Genomic DNA, 26,032 nt, shown 5'->3' on the forward strand with positions numbered 1-26,032 from the left:
CAGGGGCGAAGTCCATACATGCCTCACTAACAGAGAGAGCTTGCAAATCCCCAACTCGCTTCAAAGAAGTTAATGCCAAAAAAGAAGCAACCTTGAGAGTCAGAATCCGCTCTGGAGCTGACTCTAGGGACTCAAGAGGAGCCTCCGTTAAACCTTCCAGGATAACAAGCTTCAGGCACCTAATCCCATTCAGGCACCTAATCCCATGAGTCCAACCGAGTCATTCCTCCTACTGGCGAGCTCCTTCCTGTGAGAGGAGTGCTCTCTTGGCTGAAAAAGGGAGGGGTTAAAAGATTCCCTAACTCTCCTGGGCATAAACTGCTTTAGGGGACTTGGGCCTTGGCAGCTTGAAATTTGCCGTTCACCGTGTTGACTGCTTTCCCCGAACAGCCCAGACTGAGAGAAAAGGGTTTCCTTCTCCTTAACATGAATTTCTGAGGTTGAGCCACAGATGGCGTTTCTGCAGACCAATAGTGCACGGTATGTTAGGTGGCTCTTAAGGCCAAATCTGTGGCTTTGCGAAGCTCCATCGACTTCAGGCCACTGCCCTTGTCCATCTCTTTTAAAATCCATGTAGGATTTTTTCTCATAAGCGTGGTAGTAGTCATGCACGGTTAAGTGGGATGGAGGGGGTATTCAATAAGAAGCCGAAGATGGAGAAAGGTGTGACCGCTGGTATAGCGGAATAACCCTGCTTCACAGAACCAACAAGGTTAGTTAGTTGACATTAGTCAAGCGGGTAGAAAAAGGCTGCATCCAGTATCTGGGGATCTTGTTATGCAGATCACTGAAAAAGGGCAGCTTTCTCCGCACTGGCCTAGAATTTGGGCCGCTTAAAAATCTCTCGTCGAGTTTAGACCACTGTGACTTGCGGGGCTCGTCGGGCCAGTCAATAGCAAGCCTCTCTGTAGCGAGCAAAAGCATGTCAATAAGCTCAGAGTAGGCCGCAGAAGGCCGCGCTTCCTGGCCGCTAGGCAAGAAAGTGTAGTCAACTAAAGCAGGCCCGAAATCCTCATGCGCTGCAGTGTAAACAAAATCCTCTAGCCTGAAGGAAACTGCTTCGTGCGCCTAAGGGCTAGGACATAAATAATTATGAGAGAATTTGTATGATAACCGAATGATGATCTGAAAAATCGAGGCTGTGGGGCTAAAATGGATGCTTTATGAAGGCAGAGAAATCTAAGGAGCAGATGGCTCACCCGTCAGTATAATACAATAATTATAATAATTTGTTACATTTATATATTCAGGGTCCTCAAAGCGCTATACATGGAAAGGAGAAATCTCCTTAACCACCACCAATATGCAGCATCCACCTGGATGATGCGACGGCAGCCATATTGTGCCAGAACGCCCACCACACACCAGCTGATTGGTGGAGAGGAGATGAAGCCAATCAGGATTGGGGGATGATTTGGAGGCCACGATGCACAGAGGCCAATGGGCAAATTTGGCCAGGATGCAGGGGTTACACCCCTACTCTTTTTCCAAATGTCATCCTGCCATTTTAAATGACCTCAAAAGAGTCAGGACCTCAGTTTAATGTCTCATCCGAAGGATGGTGCTCTTTGACAGCATTGTGTCCCCATCACTATACTGGGGCATTAGGACGCACACAGACCACATGGTGTGCACCCCCTGCTTCCCTCACTAACACCTCTTCCAGCAGAAATCTAGTTTTCCCAGTTGGTCTCCCATCCAGGTACTGACCAGGCTCAGCCTCTGTGAGAAACCAGTCCTGGGCTACAGGGTGATATGACATATATGACGACGTGAGAGCGTCAGAGTGGAACCCGCGCCATCAGCCAATGGATTGGCGTGATTCTATAAGGGCTTCAGACAATCCGATCACCCAGTGGGCATTCCCTATTACGTAGCAACGCAGCGTTGAGTAAACCTATGAAAGAGAACAGAACATTCACTTTGAATGGATTTTAACCATGGCAAATGAGAGATCTTGCTGATGCCATTCTGGTGAAAGATTATGAGCATTTTTTTTGCTTTCACCATGAAATATTCACAATATAACCATGAACATTAAAATAAAGTGTATATATATATATATATATATATATATATATATATATATATATATATATATATATATATATATATATATATATATATATATATAATGTATATATAAGGCTTTCCTTCATTCAAGTCAGACTTGTGTAGTTCTTGTTACAATTCTGTTATTATTCTTTAAAGCCTAGTATCATCTAACCTTCCTCTGTGAAACCTAATTCACTCTAGTTCCGCTGACATACACACTGTAAAAGCTTTTGTTTGTTTGTTTGTCTCAGGTTGTTAGCGCAGCTCGATGAGACGGAGAATGCGTTTGAACAGTTCTGGTCGAGGCATCACCTCAAATTAGAGCAGTGCTTACAGTTACGGCACTTTGAGCAGGACTTCAGAGAGGTACGGTGCAACGGGTGTGCTTAACTGAAATCTATGTGAACTTAGTAGGCAGCCATTATACCAAATATCACCTGTGGTGGTTGTCCAGTCAAACAAGTTGAAATTGGTCTGTTTTGTTCATTGCATCAGGTGAAAGTTTCTCTGGATGGCCTGATGGAAGCCTTATTGGGGTTGTCTGACACCGGGGACTGTGTGGCTCGGGTCGATCACCTACTGGGGGATCTGAAAACCTTGGAGGATAAAGCTCAGGTCTAAATCGTTTGAATATAAGACGGGGCCTGAAATGCAAAGCACATTACCGTTCAATAGCATACAGGGCTCAACTGTTTTGTTTTTTACTGGTTAAACCACTAGTAACATTCTGCATTTTTACATTTTCAGAAAAACATAATTTAGTATGTTTATGAATATTTACAATGTGGGGACAGCTGGCTGGTGATCTTAGGTTTTAGTATTCTTATGGGGACATTTGGTCCCCACAATGTAATATAAACAAGGAGACAGACACACACACACACACACACACACACACACACACACACACACACACACACACACACACACACACACACACACACACACACACACACACACACACACACACAAATAAATATATAAAATATAACATTATACAAAAAATATACACTGTTCCCAAGCTGATGTAACCTCTGTCAATTTTAACTAGCGTAACTCTACTAAATCAACCATCTAATCAAGAAAGAATGCATACTTTTCATGGCCTTTGTCAAAATTAAAAAAGAAAGTGCAGATTTTTGAAAGCATCCAGTAACTAAAGCTTTACACCATGAATAAATAAAATACAGAAGCATAATGCTGCCACTGATACGATTTTCTAGAGCCAAATGGAGTTCTGTTTGCATCACTGATCATTATTTACTGCACCTGTTTAACACTGTAAAGCTGATTTTGAAACTTTGATCTGTATTGTATAAAGCGCTATATACTGTATAAAGGTGACTTGACTTAACGGTTACAAGACTGCAAGTCAAGCAGTAATAATAGTCAAAATAGCAGTGTATATTCTGTTAAGATTTATTGTGTTTACCGATCTGTACAGGAGTCCTTGGAGAAAGCTCAGCTTCACGCTCAGCATGGGGACCAGCTCATTCAAAGTAACCATTACGCCGTAGACTCCATCCGCCCAAAGTGTGTGGAACTGCGTCGGATCTGTGATGACTTCAGCAATGAGGCCAAAAAGAAACGTGACATTCTAACCAAATCACTTGAAATCCACAAAGGAATTGACGAGGTTTGTGAAACAACTCGCATGCAGTCAAACTGCCACACAGGCACCTTAATATTTATCTCTAAACATATATATATAAACAGTTTTTATAACTATGAGTTAGGAAATGACTACTACAAACAACAAGACTAGTTTTTGGATACTATATCTTCAATTATTTGTTTTTGAAAATGTAGTTTTTGTCTTTTATTTTTATTTCAGGTTTATTTTTGTTTATTTTTGTGCTTTCAGTTCTTTATTTGTTTCTGAAGTATTTGATTAATAGGTTTTTAATGATTTAAGCTTCATTTCAATTAAGGAGGCTTTATTTAATACATTTTTAATCAACATTTTTAATTTCTAGTTCAAAATAACACTGTGTGTGGGTGATTTAAATTGGATCTGACGTGTGACCTATTAAACAATCAAAATTTGAGGAGTATGAGTACTCGGCTGGTTGTTGGAATCCATGTGCAGTGCTTAATTAGACAGCAATACAAACACAGTAATGTGCTGAGCAAGAAGCGTGGTCAACAAACAGACACAGGGTCGATAACAGTATAGGCAGTCCAGATAGCAAACAAGTCCAAATCCTTAATCCCAAATTCGTGGTCAAAACAGGCAGAGAAACATAAACGTGAAATCAGTAAAAGAAAACGCTTGGTAGAGACAGGGTAAGCTGGCAATACTTTGCAAGGTGATGTACAAACAACATGGCTTATAACAGGTAGGAACAGGAAGTGATGCAAGCGGAAGGGGCAGTATTCAGTACTCAGGAGATTGGTCCCTCTGGTGGTCGGAGGAATGGATGGCAGAGGCAAATGTTACAGAATCCCCCCCCTCTATGAACACCTCCAGGTGTTCTTCATGGCCATCCACTTGGTCTTGGTGCAGGTGGATCGGGGTGTGTGAAATCCTGGATCAAGGATGGGTCTAAGATGTCCTTGGCAACCAACCATGATCGCTCCTGGGCCATAGCCCTCCCAGTCCACCAGGTATTGCAACTGACCCCCATGACGCCTGGAATCCAGGATCTCCTTTGCCAGGTAAGCCGGAGCTCCATCAATCTCAAGTGGTGGAGGAGGTTCTCTCTCCTCCGTAGTGGGGCCCGAAGCAGGGTGGACCGGTTTCAATAAAGACACATGAAAAGAAGAAGAGATACGATTATGAGCAGGAATCTCTAGTCTGTATGTTACTGGGTTGATCTGCCGTAAGATACGAAACGGGCCTACATACCGTGGGCTGAGCTTCCTGCTGGGCAGCCGCAACCGCAGATCTCAGGTGGACAACCAGACCCTCTGACCTGGCTAGTTCGGATGGGGACACCTCCTGCAGTCTGCTTTGATTTTCTGGGCTCTGATTGCCCTCTGCAGCCTCACATGGGTGCTGTCTCACACCTGTTCACTTCTTCTGACCCAGTCGTCCACTGCAGGCACCTCCGAAGGTTCTCCAGACCAAGGGAACATGGGAGGCTGATACCCTAGAACACACTTGAAGGGGGTGAGTCCTGTAGATTCATTGGTAAGTGAATTCTGTGTATATTCAGCCCAAGGTAAAAAGTCACTCCAACGCTGCTGCTCTCGACTAGAGTAAGATCTGAGATACCGCCCCAATTCTTGATTCAATCTCTCAACCTGTCCATTAGCCTGGGGATGATAGCCAGAAGTTAGGCTTACATTTATATCCAATTGTTTACAGAAGGCTTGCCATACACGGGATGTGAACTGTGAACCCCTGTCAGAAACTATATCCTCCGGTAATCCATAGACACGAAAAACATGGTGAAATAATGCTTGTGTGGTTTCCATTGCGGTGGGTAAGCCTTTTAATTGGATTAGCCAACATGCTTTAGAGAAACAATCCATAATTACCAGAATTGTAGTGTAACCATTGGAACTGGGCAGATCTGTAACAAAGTCCACAGCCAGATGAGACCAAGGGCGCTGAGGAATTGGCAGGGGTTCTAGGAGACCCGCTGGAAGTTCCCAGGGGGTTTTGGACTGAGCACACGCTGCAAGACTTGACAAACACAGAGACATCATTAACTAAATTAGGCCACCAAAAGGAGTTACGCACCAGTTCAATTGTCCGTTGAATGCCAAGATGCCCGGAGCTCAGAGATGTGTGTACCCACTGGGTGATTCGTTGGCGAAGAGACCTTGGGACATAATGTTGGCCAGGGGGACATTCTGGAGGAGATGGCTCTGTCTGTTGTTCACGTTGTAGTTCCTCCATTATATCCCAACGAATAGGTGCCACAATGACTGAAGGAGGTAGAATTGGCCCTTGGCAGCAGGAATTGTCACTTGAGTCATACTGAAGGCCTGCCTTGAGTTGAGACACTTTGCACACCTTAAATATTCTAGATTCGTGTGGTCGGTAGTAACTTGAAAGGGATTGCACGCTCCCTCCAACCAATGTCTCCATTCTGCAAGTGCTGCCTTTATGGACAACAGTTCCTTATTACCAACATCATAGTTCCTCTCTGCTGTGGTTAGCTTTCTGGAAAAAAAAGCACAGGGAAACATTTTACCTGGATTACCATGTCTCTGAGATAGTACTGCGCCAGTACCAAAATCGGAAGCATCCACCTCCACAATGAACGGTAAGTTTGGATCTGGATGTTTCAGGATTGGGGCTGTGGTAAAGCTGATCTTTAGGGCTTCAAAGGCTGATTGAGCTTGTGGAGTCCATAACAATTTCTTTTGTTTTCCCTTAAGCATTTATGTAAGGGGGCTTGCAATGGTACTGTAATTGCGGATAAACCTCCTATAAAAATTAGCAAATCCCAAAAATCTCTGCAATTCCTTTACCGTAGTAGGATGTGGCCACTCAGTGACAGCCTTGACCTTTCCTGTGTCCATCTCTACTCCTTTATGACTGATCTTGTAGCCAAGGAAGGTGGTTTTTGAGACATGGAATTCACATTTATCTGCTTTGACATAGAGATGGTTAGCCAGCAATCGAGACAGGATATCTCTTACATGACAGATATGTTGCTCACGTGTCTTAGAATAGATCAAAATATCATCAATGTAATGACGTAGTGGTTTAAGACGTCACGGAAAATCTCATTTATAAAGGATTGGAACACGGAAGGAGCATTAGCCAAGCCATAAGGCATAACGGAATACTCATAGTGCCCCCTGGTGGTGATAAAAGCTGTCTTCCATTCATCACCCTCTCTGATTCTGATTAAGTTATAGGCACTGCGTAGATCTAATTTAGTGAAAATGGTGGCTTGTCGTAATTGTTCTAATGCAGAAGGAACTAAAGGAATTGGGTACCTGTTCTTAATGGTGACGGAGTTGAGACCCCGGTAACCTATGCAGGGGCGTAGACCTCCATCCTTCTTTTCCACAAAGAAAAAACCAGAGGCCGCAGGGGATGTGGAAGGACGGATGAAGCCAGACTCCAAAGCCTCTTCTATGTAGTTCTCCATGGCTTGTGTTTCTGGGATGGTTAGTGAATAAACCTTGCTCTTGGGGGGTGCTGTGTTGGGTAGCTGCTCAATTGCACAATCCCATGGGCGATGAGGAGGTAGCTGGGTAGCTTTGGTTTTGCTGAAGGCCTCACTGTAGTCAGAATACTCTGGGGGAATGTAAACTGGTTAATTAGTTACCGGACTCTCAATACTTGTGGTGAGACAGGGGAGTTGTGGCTGAAACTGGAGGCAATGTGAGTAACAATGAGGAGACCATTTTGTGAGCTCTTTAGAATTCCAGGAAATCTGGGGGTCATGAATTGTCAGCCATGGATTTCCTAAGACTACTGGATGCTGGGGTGTTGAAGTCACATACAAGGAGATGTTTTCCGAGTGGAACAGACCTATCTTGAGGGTAATCGGAACAGTTTGATGGGTAATTCCTTCTCCAATAGGTTGACTATTTATGGCAGTTATGTTAATCGGTGGTATACAAGGGATAATGGGTAAGTTGAGTTCATGGACCAGTTCATGATGAATCAGATTCAATGCAGAGCCGGAGTCAATTAATGCTGGAATACATTGAGAGGGATAAGCATAGGTGAGTGTGATGAGCAGAGTAAAACACTTAGTCAGCATCGTAGGTAAGGGTGTACTCACTTTGGTTTGGGCTGATTTGTCAGGGCATGAACGACACTGATGACCAGGCTGACCACAGTAGAAGCACAAGCGGTTCACTCTGCGTCGTTCCCGTTCCTTCACAGATACCTTGGTGAATCCGATCTGCATGGGCTCAGCTGGTTCCTGAACATTGGGGCCTGGGGTAACAGTTGAGGTTGCCAGAAAACTTGTTGGGTTATTGCGTAGAAGATTATCAATCTTGATAGCCATTGCGATAAGTTGACCAAGATCTGAACCCACATCTTTGCATGCAAGCTCAGCCTGCAATGTATGACTCAGGCCTTGCTTGAACACCGGTTTCAATGCGACCTCATTCCAGCCACTTTGCGCTGCCAGTGTACGAAATTTAACGGCAAAATCGGCTGCTGAGCGATTTCCCTGACGTAACTGTAGCAACTGCAAAGAAACATCCCTCCCTCCTCCTGGATATTCAAAGACCTCTTGTATTTGCGTGGAGAAATAATCAAACAAATTCTCAATCTGTCATTATTATCCCAGACAGCAGATGCCCAATCGAGGGCTTTGCCAGTAAACAGTGACATCATGAACGAACACTTGGTCGAATCTCTGAGAAATGCCTCTGGCTGGTTATCGAAATAGATAGTACATTGACGCAAAAATCCTCTGCATCTTTCAGCTGTGCCATCAAACTTGTCAGGTAAAGAGACTCTTACTGTATCAAGTCTAGTTGGAGGGAGAGATTGAATGTAACGTGTGAGATGTTCGTTTGCAGCCCATAGAGAGGAAAGTTGGCCTTGAAAATCCTTGATCATTTCCGTTTGATAAGCAAATGCGGCCTGTAGTTGTGTCATCTCCGCTGGATTCTGATCAGGCGAAGTATTCTGTAACGATGACTGACTCGGCTGGTTGTTGGAATCCATGTGCAGTGCTTAATTAGACACAGCAATACAAACACAGTAATGTGCTGAGCAAGAAGCGTGGTCAACAAACAGACACAGGGTCGATAACAGTATAGGCAGTCCAGATAGCAAACAAGTCCAAATCCTTAATCCCAAAGTCCTGGTCAAAACAGGCAGAGAAACATAAACGTGAAATCAGTAAAAGAAAACGCTTAGTAGAGACAGGGTAAGCTGGCAATACTTCGCAAGGTGATGTACAAACAACATGGCTTATAACAGGTAGGAACAGGAAGTGATGCAAGCGGAAGGGGCAGTATTCAGTACTCAGGAGATGGCTCCCTCTGGTGGTCGGAGGAATGGATGGCAGAGGCAAATGTTACAAGTATGCTATATTAAGGCATTAAAATAACAAAATGATTTGGCTACTCCAAAAAATAAAAGGGTAAAAAAAGGCATAGACACAAATAGCTCACAGGAAAAAAAGCTTTCATTGACTACAATGTAATCAGTTATTAATATTTTGTTGCTTCTCTCTTGTTTCTGATTATAACAGCCATTCTCTTAAAAATTTACTAAACTTTAAATCTAATCTTCTTTCTAATCCTCTTCAAGTTCTTCCCAAAATTGAGCTTCATTAGAAGGCCTGCATGACTGATTACAATAACGGTTTATAATTTTAGAAAGGTTTTCAGTGGCTTTAAGGTCAGGAAACTGAGGTCACTTGAAGACTTCAAAATGCCGAGCATGAACGCTTGAGCATTACGCAATGTGTTTTTGAGATCATTATCATGTGGGAAAATGTTACCTCCAACCTGATCCTCTATGCTTGGCTACATTGTGTTCAGCAGGATTCCCAAGAATTGGTCCGTTTTCAAAGTTCCAGCAAATGCAAGTTTTTTAGGGCCAAGCAGCAACCTCCCCCAGTTTCTGTTGAAGCCAATACGGAAGTATCTTAAATGCAATTCCTCGACTGGCCACTAGGGACAGGCTCCAGAAGGGAGCAGAATCTCATTGAGCCCCATGTTAAAATGCCCAACTTTACAGCAGTAAAAAACATTTACAGCCTGGTAAAAATTGCGGTTTCGGTCTATACAGCAAATTTTGCCCTTCATGACAACTGTGAAGGGGGCGATTTTTTTTTTTTTTTAAAGACTCGTTTACATTATATAAAGCCTTAAAATTCTGCATAATTAAGGGCATGGTCACTTTGAATGACCGGTGGATAGCCATTTATCCACTGTCTTTTAGTTATTGCGTCACCTAAGCTCCGCCAATGTCCCGCCTCTTTGCCCATTTTCTGTTATCCGGACATGGAACGTGATGACGCGCTGGCAAGATGACAACGGCCAGCTCGTCTCTAATTTACGCTTCAAAACTGCTCGTCCGAATCCTATGGTTGACGTCACATTGTGAGCATTCAAATCAAGCACATGCGCAATATCCGAAGCCAGTTGACTAGATTTAACCATTTCAACAAAATCCTCTATGATTGCAGAGAACGGCTCCTTCCATTTGGCCATTTTCACTAAATCCCAAAAAATGTAATCTAATAATATACTGTAGCTAATACTTGCCACATAGTTATTTATTGATAAATAACTACAGAGAAACAAATGAGTAATGCACTATCAACATACTAGTAACCACTATTAACTAACAAGAAATTATTAACAAATAAGTAAATATTAGCACTTAGCTGAATGTGGTAGTTCACTTTTAGCTAATCATTTACTACTTTTTTCATACCTCCCAGACACAAAAACTACTATACAAGTTCATAATTAACATGAATAATGCATAATTCATTCTAAAGTGAAGATCATAGTAACCCACTAGTAATGACTCAAGTATTACCAAATATTTCAGAAGGAATTACTAACTATTTGGATCAGTATTTCTAAAGTGAAAAACATGGTTATTCCTTAATATTGACTGAAGTCATTGTAAACTTTTTGAAGTTTTTGAAAGGGTTTGGATAGTAATGACTCAAGTGCTACTACATCCTTCTAATGGAATTATTAATTATTTGGATCAGATCTGATCCAAATATTTAGTAATTCCTTCGAAAGGATTTGGTAATGTTTGAGTCATTACTAGTGGGTAACCATAATCTTTACTTTCAATATTTATTTAATTAATTATGAACCGGTATATTGTAGTTCTTAGTAATCCTCTGGGAGGTATGAAAACATTGTTTTTAGTTCTTGATTAGCTAATAAAGATTAGTCATATGAACAAGCACTCATACTTACCAATTTGTTAATCAAAGTTTGAGGTTAATAGTAGTTAGATTGTTAATATTGCATTTATTGTAGTGTAGTTATTCATTATTAACGGAACAGTATTTCTAAGTGTTACCCAAGTCTTGGCCGGTATGTTTTATGTCGCCATGACAAGGGATACAATTGAAATGTGGAACTTGTACATTAGTTTTACATTCTAGGCTTCACAACTAACTTCACAATATGCATACCAAATGTTTACTAAATATCTAACAAAGAGTTTGAATAAAGTGCGAAGTTGCATTATTACAGCAGAACTATCTTTCATTTCACGGTTTTGGGGTTTGGTGGTTAGAATATTTACAAATTAGATAACTTGCACAGTTTAGTTTTCTGTGATTAATTGGGGTCCTGGACAAATAGATGCCTTAATGTGTATCTGTGTTTGTCTGTTGCCAGGTGAACCAGTGGTGTGAGAGTGGGGTGTATCTGTTGGCCTCTCAGGCTGTAGACAGATGCCAGACACAGGAAGGTGCAGAAGCAGCGCTGCAGGACATCGATAGGTACATGAAAACAGCCAAAGAGCAGCAGCTCAGTCATCTCAAAGACCTCAGCAACCAGTATGAGATCACCCTCTCAGAGCTGGTCAAGGTACAAGTGAATGTGATCACTGTTGAATACATTTATAGACAGTGGAATCCAAAAGTTTGTTTACAAATATTATATATCATGAGACTGGGTAAACACAGCCTGATGTGGCGGCGATTCGATTTCGCCCTGCAGCTCAGTCTGGAAACTTGTACATTAATTTCTAATGCTTTTGTTACACTTTTGCGGGAACCAATCACAGACTGGCTTATCCACCTGTCGCGCTATTGGAGAGTTTAACATGATGACGGATAGAGAAGCGATGGATCGATTTTTCAAAATGTCCTGGTTCTTCCAAGCATTATAAAGGCAGTGAATGGCAGACCAAAATTTAAAGACAGTGCATCCATCCATTATAAAAGTAATCCACACGGCTCCAGTGGGTAAAAGGCCTTCTGAAGCAAATCGATGTGTTTGTGTAAGAAAAAATATTCATATTTAACACGCTATAAACTAAAATATCTAGCTTCCGGCGGACCGCCTTCCGTATTTAACTTAGCCAGTTACGCCTTTTTCATACTAATTGTACAAAAAGTTGCCAATTGTATTTGTCTAAAAGAACAATATCATATACGCCTAGTATGGCTTGAGAGTAAATCATGGGGCAATTTTCCATTTTAGGTGAACTAAAGGGATGTAGAATATGGTCATGCAGAATAAGGCATTTATAAGGACTAATAAACAGCCAATATCCTAGTAATATGCATGCTAATAAGCAACTAGTTAATATTGAGAATCGGACCCTAAACTAAAGCTTTTTTTTCACAGAAATCACTAGATTTTTAATTGTTTTAATGTTTTAAATTTGTTTTCAGACTTTTGGCACTCCCTGTAGCTTTAATGATCCCATCCATCTGCTCCTGATAAATAACTGATATTTTATTTAATGAAATAAATATTTAATCTCTTCCCACGCAGAGCAAAGCCCAAACTGCTCTTAAAAGGCTGGATGACGTTCAAGAGATGTTCGAAAAAAGACATGCAAGTCTGAAAAAGTTGTCTGCAAAGCAAACAAGGCCGGTGCAACCTGTTGCACCTCGACCAGAATCTTCTCCAAAACGCACTTCACCTAAAATCCCGCATTCTACTGCAGCTGGTAAGTTTAAAAGAAACCAGGGGTATTTGTACAGAAATGCATGCAAATCCAGGCCACCAGTGGTTAGTGGTATTTGTCACCTTTTTTTTCTTCCAGAAGCATGCCCTCATTTTAAGTTTATAACATTTACGTTTTGAGTACAGTTTGTTAAATGCACTTATTATAGTACCAGCAAATATATACTCATGCTTCTGACAGAAAAACATTCAAGTTATGCTTTGGATCCTGAATTATTTCAGTAAAAAATATCAAGGCTTTCCAGCTTGTTTGATCCTGTTCTAAACTCTACAGCATCAAATCGCAAAGCAACAGATAACTCCAGTACCAATAAGCAGCCCAGTGAAGCAGAGCTGGCAAAAAGGAAAAATATTCGCAAAGCCAAAGGTGGCATCAAGGTACATCAGTCTTTCTCAGCTACATGGTCACGTCTGAAAGAAATAAAAGTGTTTACACATGTCTTAAAGCCATTTGCATTTATTTAAAACCGTTTCCACCAAAATTACCCGGAACAATTTGTACCAGGAACTTTTTACAGGAACTTTTCTCTAGTAGTGGGAAGTTCGGATCATTTTACTGACTCGGATCTTTGAGTCTCGTTCAGCAAAATGAACGAATCTTTTTTCGAGTCATTTCGAGTCATTTCGTTCATTTCACCAAAATGACATGTTAAATAGCCCAACACATCTAGTACTTATGAAAATGTTGATTACATTTTAAAACTACATAAAAATAAACTATAGGGTACTGCAACCAAAGCCAAATTATAAGAAACTGAAATGTTTAATTAATTGATTAGTTGTTGGGTCAGGTTATTGCATTCTAACTCTGTTAGTTCGCCTCACCTCCTGATCCAAAACATTCTTTCTCTTGGAACTTCATATTTATCATGTTTGTTCTCCGCCTCTCGTGTCTTCCAGTTCCTCGAGACGTTAGCTGTCGACTCGTCTGTGTCTGACTCTGATCAGATCTGGGCTGGGGGCTGGGCCGCCCGGACCGTGCGTGACACAGGTCCGGAAACAAAAATGATTAGTTCTTACGAGTCTTTCGGGTTTGAGTCTTTCGTTCTTCCTGTTAGTCCCATAGAGTCTATGCTGTCAATAACGGAAACAGAAAAGATTAGTTCTTTTGATCGAGTCTCGGGTTTGAGTCGTTCGTTCTTTTGTCACGTGACTTGTCAACGTATAGAACACTAGTTCACAACCTTTTTAGTAAAAAGCACGTAGTTATTTTTTTTTATTTTATTTTTTATATATACTATTCTCAGTTAATATCAGACTTGTACAAATATGGGAAATATATTGACTATTCAAGTCTAACATCACAAATTCAATTATATATATATATATATATATATATATATATATATATATATATATATATATATATATATATATATATATATATATATATACATACATACATACACACATACACACACATACACACACACACACACACACACACACACACACACACACAGTATGGGACTGACAGCAAGAACGAAAGACTCAAACTCGAGACTCAAAAGAACTAATCTTTTCTGTTTCCGTTATTGACAGCATAGACTCTATGGGACTAACAGGAAGAACGAAAGACTCAAACCCGAGACTCAAAAGAACTAATCTTTTCTGTTTCCGTTACTGACAGCATAGACTCTACGGGACTAACAGGAAGAACGAAAGACTCAAACCCGAGACTCAAAAGAACTAATCATTCGGAGATTCAGAGCTGATTCAGAGGCCATATGTTGCGTAATGCGCGTGCGCGGTCAACACAAAATGAACGAATCACTATCTGAGACAACTCGGTAGTCCCGAGTCATAATAAAGATTCGTTCAAAATGAACGAATCGTTCATGAACGACACATCACTACTTTTCTCCCCCCCAGACCTGCAGCTGTCTGCGTTTCGACCGCGATAAAGTTCCAAGAAGATTAGGCAAATTAGTCCGGTGATAGGACTGCACGCGATTGTTCCTCCAAGCCAGTGACGGACAAGGGCTGTCACTTTTCGATATGCATTCGAAGATGACGTGAAATATCCGTAATCGAACTATAAATAAACTCTTAAAGTAGTTTTTAAAGTGCCATGTAGCGCAATTTTTTTTTTTTACTGTCGGTGCGTTTACATGGAGCACTGTAATCAGTTTAAAAGTCCAATCTGAAGGAAAATGCTCCATATAAACACCTGATCAATCGTAATAAAAATGCCCAAACTGAATGAAATTGTAATCGTTTTGAGATGGGTGGATAAACCTTTTCATGAATCGATCAAACGAAACATTTCACCATGTAAATGACCTGACCGGATTACTTTTGAGTGTGCGCCCTTATGTGATGTACACGGTGCGCGCCTTCACCACTGAAGAGCACACGTCGCGCTCATGCACCAAGCATGACAAGAGAGGAAATTACATTTTTCTGAGGGATAAACTTTTTATTTCATAAGACGTTATGAAGATAATGTTGGCATAATGACACTGTCCCTACGCCTATGTAAGCAAACAATCATTAACTACTTCAACTGCGCCTGACATTAGAATTTATTTTTTCTGAGATGATTATTACACTTTACAACAAATTAATAGCTTTTATAAAACCGTATAAGTCCTGGTGGCTGCTATGGCATCCGTAAACACATTCCAGCTGCTGGAGATGACGGCGTTGTAGATAATTGAATATATTCGAATGCATTGCTTGATATTTTAATTCTGTTCGAATTAGATTTTTTTTCAAAAATGACAGCCCGGACAGTAATCATTTTTGTGTGTACCGATTGAAAGATTTAGTGAACTGTTTACATGAGACGTTATCTAAACCGATCTGGTGTTTACATGTGATGACTTTCAATCGCAATCATTTTGTCACATAAGCAGTTTGTCTGCCACATCAAAAATGTCAACGCTGTTTTCTCCAGCAGCTGGAATGTGTTAACTGAAGCCATAGCAACTCTTAGCGGCCACCAGGACTAATACAGTATTATATTATAAGCTATTTATTTGTTTAAATAATCATCTGAGAAAAAAAATAATCTTCTGTCAGGCGCAGTTAAAGTAAAAACTGCCTGTGGCAATATACGCTGTGTCATTACTCCAACATTATCTTCTTAACTCACGAAATAAAAAGTTAACCCCTCAGAAAAATTAACTTTCATCTCTTGTCAACATGAGCGCGGCGTGTAAGACTGATTATTACTGAACGTAGACCGAACCTCGCAAAAGACTTTTAAAAATGCCGAGTTGAAATAAAATGCTGCGTCAGCTCAACCAATCAGCATGTTCAGCACCCAAGTCCCGCCCTCGAAAGTTCCTGAACTTTGAAAAAGTACTACCTCGTGAGCAGGGCCGTTTGGAGGGGGAAATATTTACCCGGAACTTCATTTAGACCCTGGTTCCTGCGGTCTAAACACACCGAGTACCACCCAAAGTTCCTGGTTCCTGGGTAAAGTTCCTGTGGTGGAAACGGGGCTTAATATTAGTTCTGGATGCATTTTATTTCGATAGTCCACTTTAGACATTCTAACAAAGTAAATTTGCAAATTTACTTATAGTAAGTAGAATGTCTGTTGGGGGATCATTGAAATAAAGTGTTTGCAGATATTAAGTATGAAATTGACTGGTAGTTTACTTGTAATTGCAAAATTATTTGTAGTTAGAAGCAGTGTTGCCCTTAAAAAAACTGGACCCACTTTCTATTAGGTGGCCTTGACTACTATGTACTTACATTTAAATTAATAATTTGCAATACAGTACACATATTGTGTACATACATGTTTTTACATTGTAATTACATTAAAAACTAGCTGCATGTAATTACATCTGTAATTAATTTCCGTAATTACATTTATAATTAAAATATTGACACTTCCATAACACCCAACCCTACCCTTAAACTTCCCCATATGTCTCTAACTTCCCCATATGTCTCTAACACCTGTCTCTAACTTTACCCTTAAACTTACCCATCCCACCACACCTGTCTCTAACTTTACCCTTAAACTTACCCATCCCACCACACCTGTCTCTAACTTTACCCTTAAACTTACTCATCCCACCACACCTGTCTCTAACTTTACCCTTAAACTTACCCATCCCACCACACTTGTCTCTAACTTTACCCTTAAACTTAATCATCCCACCACACCTGCCTCTAACTTTGCCCTTATACTTACCCATCCCACCACACCTGTCTCTAACTTTACCTTTAAAATTACCCATCCCACCACACCTGTCTCTAACTTTACCCATAAACTTACCCATCCCACCACACCTGTCTCTAACTTTGCCCTTAAACTTACCCATCCCACCACACCTGTCTCTAACTTTACCGTTAAACTTACCCATCCCACCACACCTGTCTCTTACTTTACCCTTAAACTTACTCATCCCACCACACCTGTCTCTAACTTTGCCCTTAAACTAACCCATCCCACCACACCTGTCTCTAACTTTGCCCTTAAACTTACTCATCCCACCACACCTGTCTCTAACTTTGCCCTTAAACTTACCCATCCCACCACACCTGTCTCTAACTTTACCCTTAAACTTACCCATCCCAACACACCTGTCTCTAACTTTGCCCTTAAACTTACCCATACCACCACACCTGTCTCTAACTTTACCCCCAAACTTACCCATCCCACCACACCTGTCTCTAACTTTACCCCCAAACTTACCCATACCACTATACCTGTCTCTAACTTTACCCTTAAACTTACCCATCCTACACCTGTCTCTAACTTTACCCTTAAACTTACCCATACCACCACACCTGTCTCTAACTTTACCCTTAAACTTACCCATCCCACCACACCTGTCTCTAACTTTACCCTTAAACTAACCCATCCCACCACACCTGTCTCTAACTTTGCCCTTAAACTTACTCATCCCACCACACCTGTCTCTAACTTTGCCCTTAAACTTACCCATCCCACCACACCTGTCTCTAACTTTACCCTTAAACTTACCCATCCCAACACACCTGTCTCTAACTTTGCCCTTAAACTTACCCATACCACCACACCTGTCTCTAACTTTACCCCCAAACTTACCCATCCCACCACACCTGTCTCTAACTTTACCCCCAAACTTACCCATACCACTATACCTGTCTCTAACTTTACCCTTAAACTTACCCATCCTACACCTGTCTCTAACTTTACCCTTAAACTTACCCATACCACCACACCTGTCTCTAACTTTACCCTTAAACTTACCCATCCCACCACACCTGTCCCTAACTTTACCCTTAAACTTACCCATCCCACCACACCTGTCTCTAACTTTACCCTTAAACTTACCCGTCCCACCACACCTGTCTCTAACTTTACCCTTAAACTTACCCATCCCACCACACTTGTCTCTAACTTTACCCTTAAACTTACCCATCCCACCACACCTGTCCCTAACTTTACCCTTAAACTTACCCATCCCACCACACCTGTCTCTAACTTTATCCTTAAACTTACCCATACCACCAGACCTGTCCCTAACTTTACCCTTAAACTTACCCATACCACCAGACCTGTCCCTAACTTTACCCTTAAACTTACCCATCCCACCACACCTGTCTCTAACTTTACCCTTAAACTTACCCATACCACCAGACCTGTCCCTAACTTTACCCTTAAACTTACCCATACCACCAGACCTGTCCCTAACTTTACCCTTAAACTTACCCATCCCACCACACCTGTCTCTAACTTTACCCTTAAACTTACCCATCCCACCACACCTGTCCCTAACTTTACCCTTAAACTTACCCATACCACCACACCTTTCTCTAACTTTACCCTTAAACTTACCCATACCACCACACCTGTCTCTAACTTTACCCTTAAACTTACCCATCCCACCACACCTGTCTCTAACTTTACCCTTAAACTTACCCATGCCACCACACCTGTCTCTAACTTTACCCTTAAACTGACCCATCCCACCACACCTGTCCCTAACTTTGCCCTTAAACTTACCCATCCCACCACACCTGTCTCTAACTTTACCCTTAAACTTACCCATCCCACCACACCTGTCTCTAACTTTCCCTTAAACTTACCCATCCCACCACACCTGTCTCTAACTTTACCCTTAAACTTACCCATCCCACCACACCTGTCCCTAACTTTACCCTTAAACTTACCCATCCCACCACACCTGTCTCTAACTTTATCCTTAAACTTACCCATACCACCAGACCTGTCCCTAACTTTACCCTTAAACTTACCCATACCACCAGACCTGTCCCTAACTTTACCCTTAAACTTACCCATCCCACCACACCTGTCTCTAACTTTACCCTTAAACTTACCCATCCCACCACACCTGTCCCTAACTTTACCCTTAAACTTACCCATCCCACCACACCTGTCTCTAACTTTACCCTTAAACTTACCCATACCACCAGACCTGTCCCTAACTTTACCCTTAAACTTACCCATACCACCAGACCTGTCCCTAACTTTACCCTTAAACTTACCCATCCCACCAGACCTGTCCCTAACTTTACCCTTAAACTTACCCATACCACCAGACCTGTCCCTAACTTTACCCTTAAACTTACCCATCCCACCACACCTGTCTCTAACTTTACCCTTAAACTGACCCATCCTACCACACCTGTCCCTAACTTTACCCTTAAACTTACCCATCCCACCACACCTGTCTCTAACTTTACCCTTAAACTTACCCATACCACCAGACCTGTCCCTAACTTTACCCTTAAACTTACCCATACCACCAGACCTGTCCCTAACTTTACCCTTAAACTTACCCATCCCACCACACCTGTCTCTAACTTTACCCTTAAACTTACCCATACCACCACACCTGTCCCTAACTTTACCCTTAAACTTACCCATCCCACCACACCTGTCTCTAACTTTACCCTTAAACTTACCCATCCAACCACACCTGTCTCTAACTTTACCCTTAAACTTACCCATCCAACCACACCTGTCTCTAACTTTACCCGTATCCCACCTCAATATCAGCAAAAGTGTTTTGCAATACAATATGAACACAATAAGTACATTGTACTTATTTTTTATCTAAGTACCTAGTAGGTAAAGAACACCGAATTTAAAGTGGGACCAACAAAAAAAAGTTAAATTAAAAATGTAAACATGTACAAACTACAACAACAAAAAACAAAAATAATATTTTTTAATATTTTGTGCTTAATTAGCAAGGCCATGTTGCAACTACAATATGTTTTGTACTTTTAACATACACTGACAGCCACACTAACACCACTGGTGGTAAAGAGAAAAGCCACACGGTGAATCAAAGTCAAGTTCATCTCAAGCTTTTTCACAAGCTGAGGCGCTAATATATAGAAGATGCACACAGTGTCGTGAACAGAAACACAATTAGACACATTTAAGTGTGTTTAAAAGGATGTTATGACATTACTCTGTGCATTCGCTCAGCGACTGCTGTGACACTTGTTGCACACTAGATTAAAGCGCTTATGCCAAATAAAACCAGAAACCGAGGGTAACGCAGATGTGACTCAATTAACAGGCGACTCCCTCAGACGTCCCGGCTCCTTGGTTAAAATAGCAATTTTCTCACTATTTACAAATAGTTGGAGACATTTGGGATATTGTAAGAACCCACACACAAACAAAATATATAACACTAGCATGGTGGTTTTTGGATATTTTACTGCAAAAATACTACATAGTGCACCTTTAACAAGATAGGATGTAAAATAAGACCCCAATGTACATAACTGATAAGAAAAAAATAATTATTAAAATTAAAAATGTTACACAGATAATTGTGGGAATGTAAGTTTAGGGTTTTTCACTGTAAATTATAAACTGATTTGTTATTTTTACTTTCAAAATCGGTACATTTTACAGTATTTTAAAATATCACAACTTTTCTCCATAGTACGGGAACTTACTGTTAACCAATGAACAGGTTTTTACTGCTGCATTTTTACAGTCTTTTACAGTTAAAATACAATCATGGTTTTTTTACATGTGTTTTATTAAACTAAAAGCATTGCAATCGGCTAAAACACATGCACTGGTTACTTTTCCTCCTGAAGAAGTGCACGCCCAATTCCATTGCTTTCACATTCAGGCGAATCGCGTCACAGTTTCGGTACCTCAGCGCGCACCGAGCTCCACATGACAGTTTCAAACTAAACTGCCAATGACTCACAGCGCTTACAGAGATAGCGCTTTGAACAGTGCTTTACCTCCACATATATATATTTAAAAATGTAAGCCTTTGCGATTTCATAATCTCACTAAGCCAAATCGTGATTTTGGTTTCATTTCAGTTAGTCGTACCATCCTAAGATAACCTCACACAAGCACAAAACACATTCTCACCTCACACAAATGAGCTCTGTCTTACATGCTAAAATGTATTGCATGCGTGCTAGCAGGGTAAATGTGCTCATCGCACAGACTGGTTTTTTTATAGCGCTGTACAGGCCTGTAAGTTTTCTGTCTTCCTGTGGTTTCTCACAGATCGAGGTCATGCATGAAGGAGGCCAAGGGGGCTCGAGTCATATTCTAATGAACAATGAAACAGAAGAGTCGCTTTCAAACAGACGCAGGTAAGAACATGTCTTTTCAGAAAAGCGTCTCACAATTATAAATAGATTTCCAGGAAAAATCACCAAAGGGGAAATGTGTGAAGCGGTGTCATAAATTATCTTTACGAAAAGGACAACGGTGTATTAACTCACTGGAATTGATTTTCATGGACTTCATTGTATAGCTATATTAAAATGAGTCATCAACCTGTGTGTGTGTAATATATATAGTGTATATCATATATTCATTGACCCTGTTTTTTCTTTGGTAACCATGTAGACTAACTCTTTTGACATCACAACTTGGGCAAAAAAGTCCCTGTGGATGACACATTCAACAACACTTATCTTTCTGATAGTGACGTTTTGTGTTTTAATTGGTCTTTCTATATTAGAAACTGTACGGCCCGGAGACAATGACATACTAATGGGCAAACTAATGGTTTCTGATGACAACGGTAATGGCAATAATATGTGATGTCATTTCTGAATGTACAGGATTAACCAGTTTGTCAGAGACCATTTGAAACCTCAGTGGTTTTCAGTCCTGGGGCCCCATTTCTCTGCCTTGTTCATGCCAAACAGATCAACAAACCGGTCACTGCTGGGCATCAAGTATTTTCAAACACTGATCTTCTACAGTTTGTTTTGTACTTTAAACAACCATGACCAGAATTTCTAAAAACCTTTAATAGCATGCTTCTTCTGCGTTTTACATTTCATTAGGGCACTCACATCTAGTGTTGTAAGTGGTGAATTTTCCTGTTTATTTTTATCCTTTTTGTGTTGTGAAAACTCAAAAGGTCAGTTCAGAGAATCTTCGCCCTGTAAAATCACAGTGTGAGGACAAACAAACAGTTAAAGCAAAATTGGCTGTCTCTTTGCTGGTATCTGGTGCAACACATACTCTTTTATGCACATACCGATGTCTGTAAAATCAATTGACCTTATCAACTTTGCCTGTTGTAGAGTCTACTTTAGAAGCTTTTGTGGCTCTTCCTGTTCTGATAAGTAAGAGACATTAAAGGCATACGCCACAGTTAATACACAAAGCTGCAATCATCTTGTGGAAGGACATTGAACTCTCTGCTAATGTATATGACAAGTCATGCAGGTACTGGGCTACTCCACAGTGTTTGTCGTCCCACCCAGTCTAAAATAGTCAGAATAAAAATACTGATTATAGGCATGCCGTAGTAATTCAGAATAAGCACGGTGCCTGAGTGTGCTGCAACTAAAGAAAGCGGCAAATTAGGAAAACATATTCATCAATTTGACAACATGTGCTGAAAATACTTACAATGTCACGATTCTCTGAAAGAGGACTCAAATGCAGGAATGAGTGATCAGGGGTTTATTGACGTAACAGATGATGAAGACAGGGAATGGTGAGGAGGAGCACACAGTCCAAACAGTGGCAGATAAGGAACACAATAGCAGGCAGAAAGAGCAACCACTATAACCAGCTCCAGTAGATTGTAGACTGAAGAGCAGAACTGTCAGAGCACAGCAAGCCCAGAGGAAACCAGCGATGGCTAGGCAGGAATCCTAGGGCAATGCAATCGGGTATCTCAGGAAACACACCAAACTGCTGCTAGACCAATAGAACAGGCTGCCAGGGAAGCTCTGCTTGCAGGACAGAAATTAGAGACACAGGAAACAAGGCAGGACCAAACAGCAGTACTCACATATAGCCTAACAGCACACGTAGGCACAACAAATAACGAACCAGCAACACATGAGGGAAAAAGCACACATTATAAAGGGAGCAGAGGACATGAGGAACAGGTGAACACACTTAGACAACCAAGGAGCAGGGAAGGGTGAGCACACTCAGATAAGGAACAGGTGAGCACACAATTAGTGAAACAAGGACTAAACAAGGGGGTGTGGTAACAGGAAACAAGGAGGTGGGACACAAGGAGCACAGGGCAAACACAAACTAAGACAGAGACATGTGTTCAAGCACAACACAAACAAAGACACACTAAACAGAGACAAAATAGACAGAGCTGTCAGAGGAGAACCCTGACAGTACCCCCCATCCAATGGACGCCTCCAGGCGTCCAAACCAGGCATCGAAATCCCCGATGACACCAACTGGGGGGGCAGGTGGGGCATAAACATTGAATTCCCAAACTGGCCAGGGAACACAGAAGGAAAAGAGGGGCGGGTGGGAATAGAACCGGGCAAAATATTACTGGCTGGACTGGGAGGTGCTGGCTTAGGGAAACCATAACCAGAAAACACAGAGGGTGGGAAGGGAGGGGTGGGAACTTGACTGGGGAGACCCTTCGATACAGGGAATGGCCTAACGGGTCTGGATCTCCAACTGGGCTTGGTAGATTCAGGGGAAATGACAGAATATGTGAAGGCTCCTGAAACAGACTCTAGGACTTCAGGGACCGACACAGTCTTAGGGATGAAACCTTGATTGGGGAAGGACTTGGGAGTGAACTCAGGGGCCATGGCCAGACTGGCAGGAAGGGTGTGTGTCAGGGGAATGAGTTCGGGAGAGACATAGACGGCCTCAGGCACTGACACAGAACCGTGCCCTGTGGCTGCAGGGATAGCTACTGGACTTAACTCTGGGGTGCCCTTGGGGACTGCAGAGATGCCCTCAACGGCTTCAGGAACAGATCTTGGGCTTGACTCGGAAATGTCAGTCTGGGCTGCACTGGCGTTCTCTGGGACAGACTTGGGAGCGCCCTCCTGGGCCGCACTGGCGTTCTCTGGGACAGACTTGGGAGCGCCCTCCTGGGCCGCACTGGCCGGCTTGGGGACTGACTCTGTAGCGGTCTCCTGGGCTTGACTGGCAGGCACTGGGGCGGCCTCCTCTGACGCGGGCTCTGGAAGGCCTCCTCTGAAGCGGGCTCTGGGACGGCCACCTCTGAAGCGGGCTCTGGGACGGCCACCTCTGAAGCGGGCTCTGGGACGGCCACCTCTGAAGCGGGCTCTGGGACGGCCACCTCTGAAGCAGGGCTCTGGGACGGCCACCTCTGAAGCGGGCCCTGGTACAGAAGGCGAAGCCCTCACTGGATTTGGAACAGGAGATGGAGCCGACACTGGACTACGCTTAGGGGCTGGAGCCTCTTGATTCAGGCCCTCCTGGAAAAATGGGCTAGGGACCCCTAGAAGGGCATCTGACTTGCCAATATAGGCCCTCCTCTTCCTCCGCCTTCGAGGGCATGACAATTTGTACTCGACTTCGCTCTCGGCAGCGGGCTCGGGGACTGCGCTCTCGGCAGCGGGCTCGGGGACTGCGCTCTCGGCAGCGGGCTCGGGGACTGCGCTCTCGGCAGCGGGCTCGGGGACTGCGCTCTCGGCAGCGGGCTCGGGGACTGCGCTCTCGGCAGCGGGCTCGGGGACTGCGCTCTCGGCAGCGGGCTCGGGGACTGCGCTCTCGGCAGCGGGCTCGGGGACTGCGCTCTCGGCAGCGGGCTCGGGGACTGCGCTCTCGGCAGCGGGCTCGGGGACTGCGCTCTCGGCAGCGGGCTCGGGGACTGCGCTCTCGGCAGCGGGCTCGGGGACTGCGCTCTCGGCAGCGGGCTCGGGGACTGCGCTCTCGGCAGCGGGCTCGGGGACTGCGCTCTCGGCAGCGGGCTCGGGGACTGCGCTCTCGGCAGCGGGCTCGGGGACTGCGCTCTCGGCAGCGGGCTCGGGGACTGCGCTCTCGGCAGCGGGCTCGGGGACTGCGCTCTCGGCAGCGGGCTCGGGGACTGCGCTCTCGGCAGCGGGCTCGGGGACTGCGCTCTCGGCAGCGGGCTCGGGGACTGCGCTCTCGGCAGCGGGCTCGGGGACTGCGCTCTCGGCAGCGGGCTCGGGGACTGCGCTCTCGGCAGCGGGCTCGGGGACTGCGCTCTCGGCAGCGGGCTCGGGGACTGCGCTCTCGGCAGCGGGCTCGGGGACTGCGCTCTCGGCAGCGGGCTCGGGGACTGCGCTCTCGGCAGCGGGCTCGGGGACTGCGCTCTCGGCAGCGGGCTCGGGGACTGCGCTCTCGGCAGCGGGCTCGGGGACTGCGCTCTCGGCAGCGGGCTCGGGGACTGCGCTCTCGGCAGCGGGCTCGGGGACTGCGCTCTCGGCAGCGGGCTCGGGGACTGCGCTCTCGGCAGCGGGCTCGGGGACTGCGCTCTCGGCAGCGGGCTCGGGGACTGCGCTCTCGGCAGCGGGCTCGGGGACTGCGCTCTCGGCAGCGGGCTCGGGGACTGCGCTCTCCGGAAAATTTAACTCTGTAGCCAGGCCAGGCTTGACCAAAACTTGCGTGGCCTTGATAAGACCTGCAAGACATTTAGAGAAAGCCTCAGCAGCACTGTCAATGGGCAGCTTGGGGACGGCCTCTGTGAATATTACAGGAATGGCAGAAATGGTCTCTGAGGGCATGACTTGACAGGTAACTGGCTTAAAAGCTTTCACAGGACTTGATACCACTGGAGCTAGAGAATGGAGAATAGTAGGCTGCTTTGCACAGGCCCTTCTCTTCTTATGCTTTCGTCGGGTTGACCCTGTGTGCTTGACTGCCTCTGTAGTATCTGCAGCCAACTCGGCCAACCCAGGCAGGATAGCGGTGACCTTCATCGACTCAGTAACTGAAACAGGCCTGGCAGACTCTGAAGTAAAAGGAACAGATCTAATTGACTCAGGGACAACACTTGACTTGCCTGACTCAGGAATAATCTTGGCAGACACCGGAAAACCAGAGGTTGATTTGGGAGACTCTGAAGTGGCTGGAACGGCCGTAATTGTCTGAGGCGCAAGTGCGGTTGACTTGATTGGTTCTTGAATAACAGAGGTAGACAGGTCTGGTTCAAGAATGGCAGAACGTGACTTGGACTTAGTGACTGCAACTAACCTGGTTGCCTGGGAGAAGATAGCAGTTGGCTTG

At 43.5% G+C, this 26,032-nt stretch overlaps 1 protein-coding gene across 9 annotated transcripts in view; it reads left to right on the plus strand.

Annotated features, from left to right (window-relative positions):
- Positions 1 to 26,032, plus strand: part of mcf2l2 (MCF.2 cell line derived transforming sequence-like 2) — a 126,172-nt gene that overhangs the window by 52,489 nt on the left and 47,651 nt on the right. For all 9 annotated transcript variants that reach the window (XM_067432097.1, XM_067432099.1, XM_067432091.1 and 6 more), the window contains exons 9-15: positions 2,307 to 2,421; positions 2,551 to 2,670; positions 3,500 to 3,691; positions 11,314 to 11,505; positions 12,421 to 12,598; positions 12,890 to 12,993; positions 21,083 to 21,171. In XM_067432097.1, coding sequence (XP_067288198.1) covers positions 2,307 to 2,421; positions 2,551 to 2,670; positions 3,500 to 3,691; positions 11,314 to 11,505; positions 12,421 to 12,598; positions 12,890 to 12,993; positions 21,083 to 21,171 — 990 coding nt within the window. The remainder of the gene's footprint in view (positions 1 to 2,306; positions 2,422 to 2,550; positions 2,671 to 3,499; positions 3,692 to 11,313; positions 11,506 to 12,420; positions 12,599 to 12,889; positions 12,994 to 21,082; positions 21,172 to 26,032) is intronic.

This window comes from Pseudorasbora parva, chromosome 22 (genome assembly GCF_024679245.1).
Source record: "Pseudorasbora parva isolate DD20220531a chromosome 22, ASM2467924v1, whole genome shotgun sequence".
Taxonomy (NCBI): Eukaryota; Metazoa; Chordata; class Actinopteri; order Cypriniformes; family Gobionidae; genus Pseudorasbora; species Pseudorasbora parva.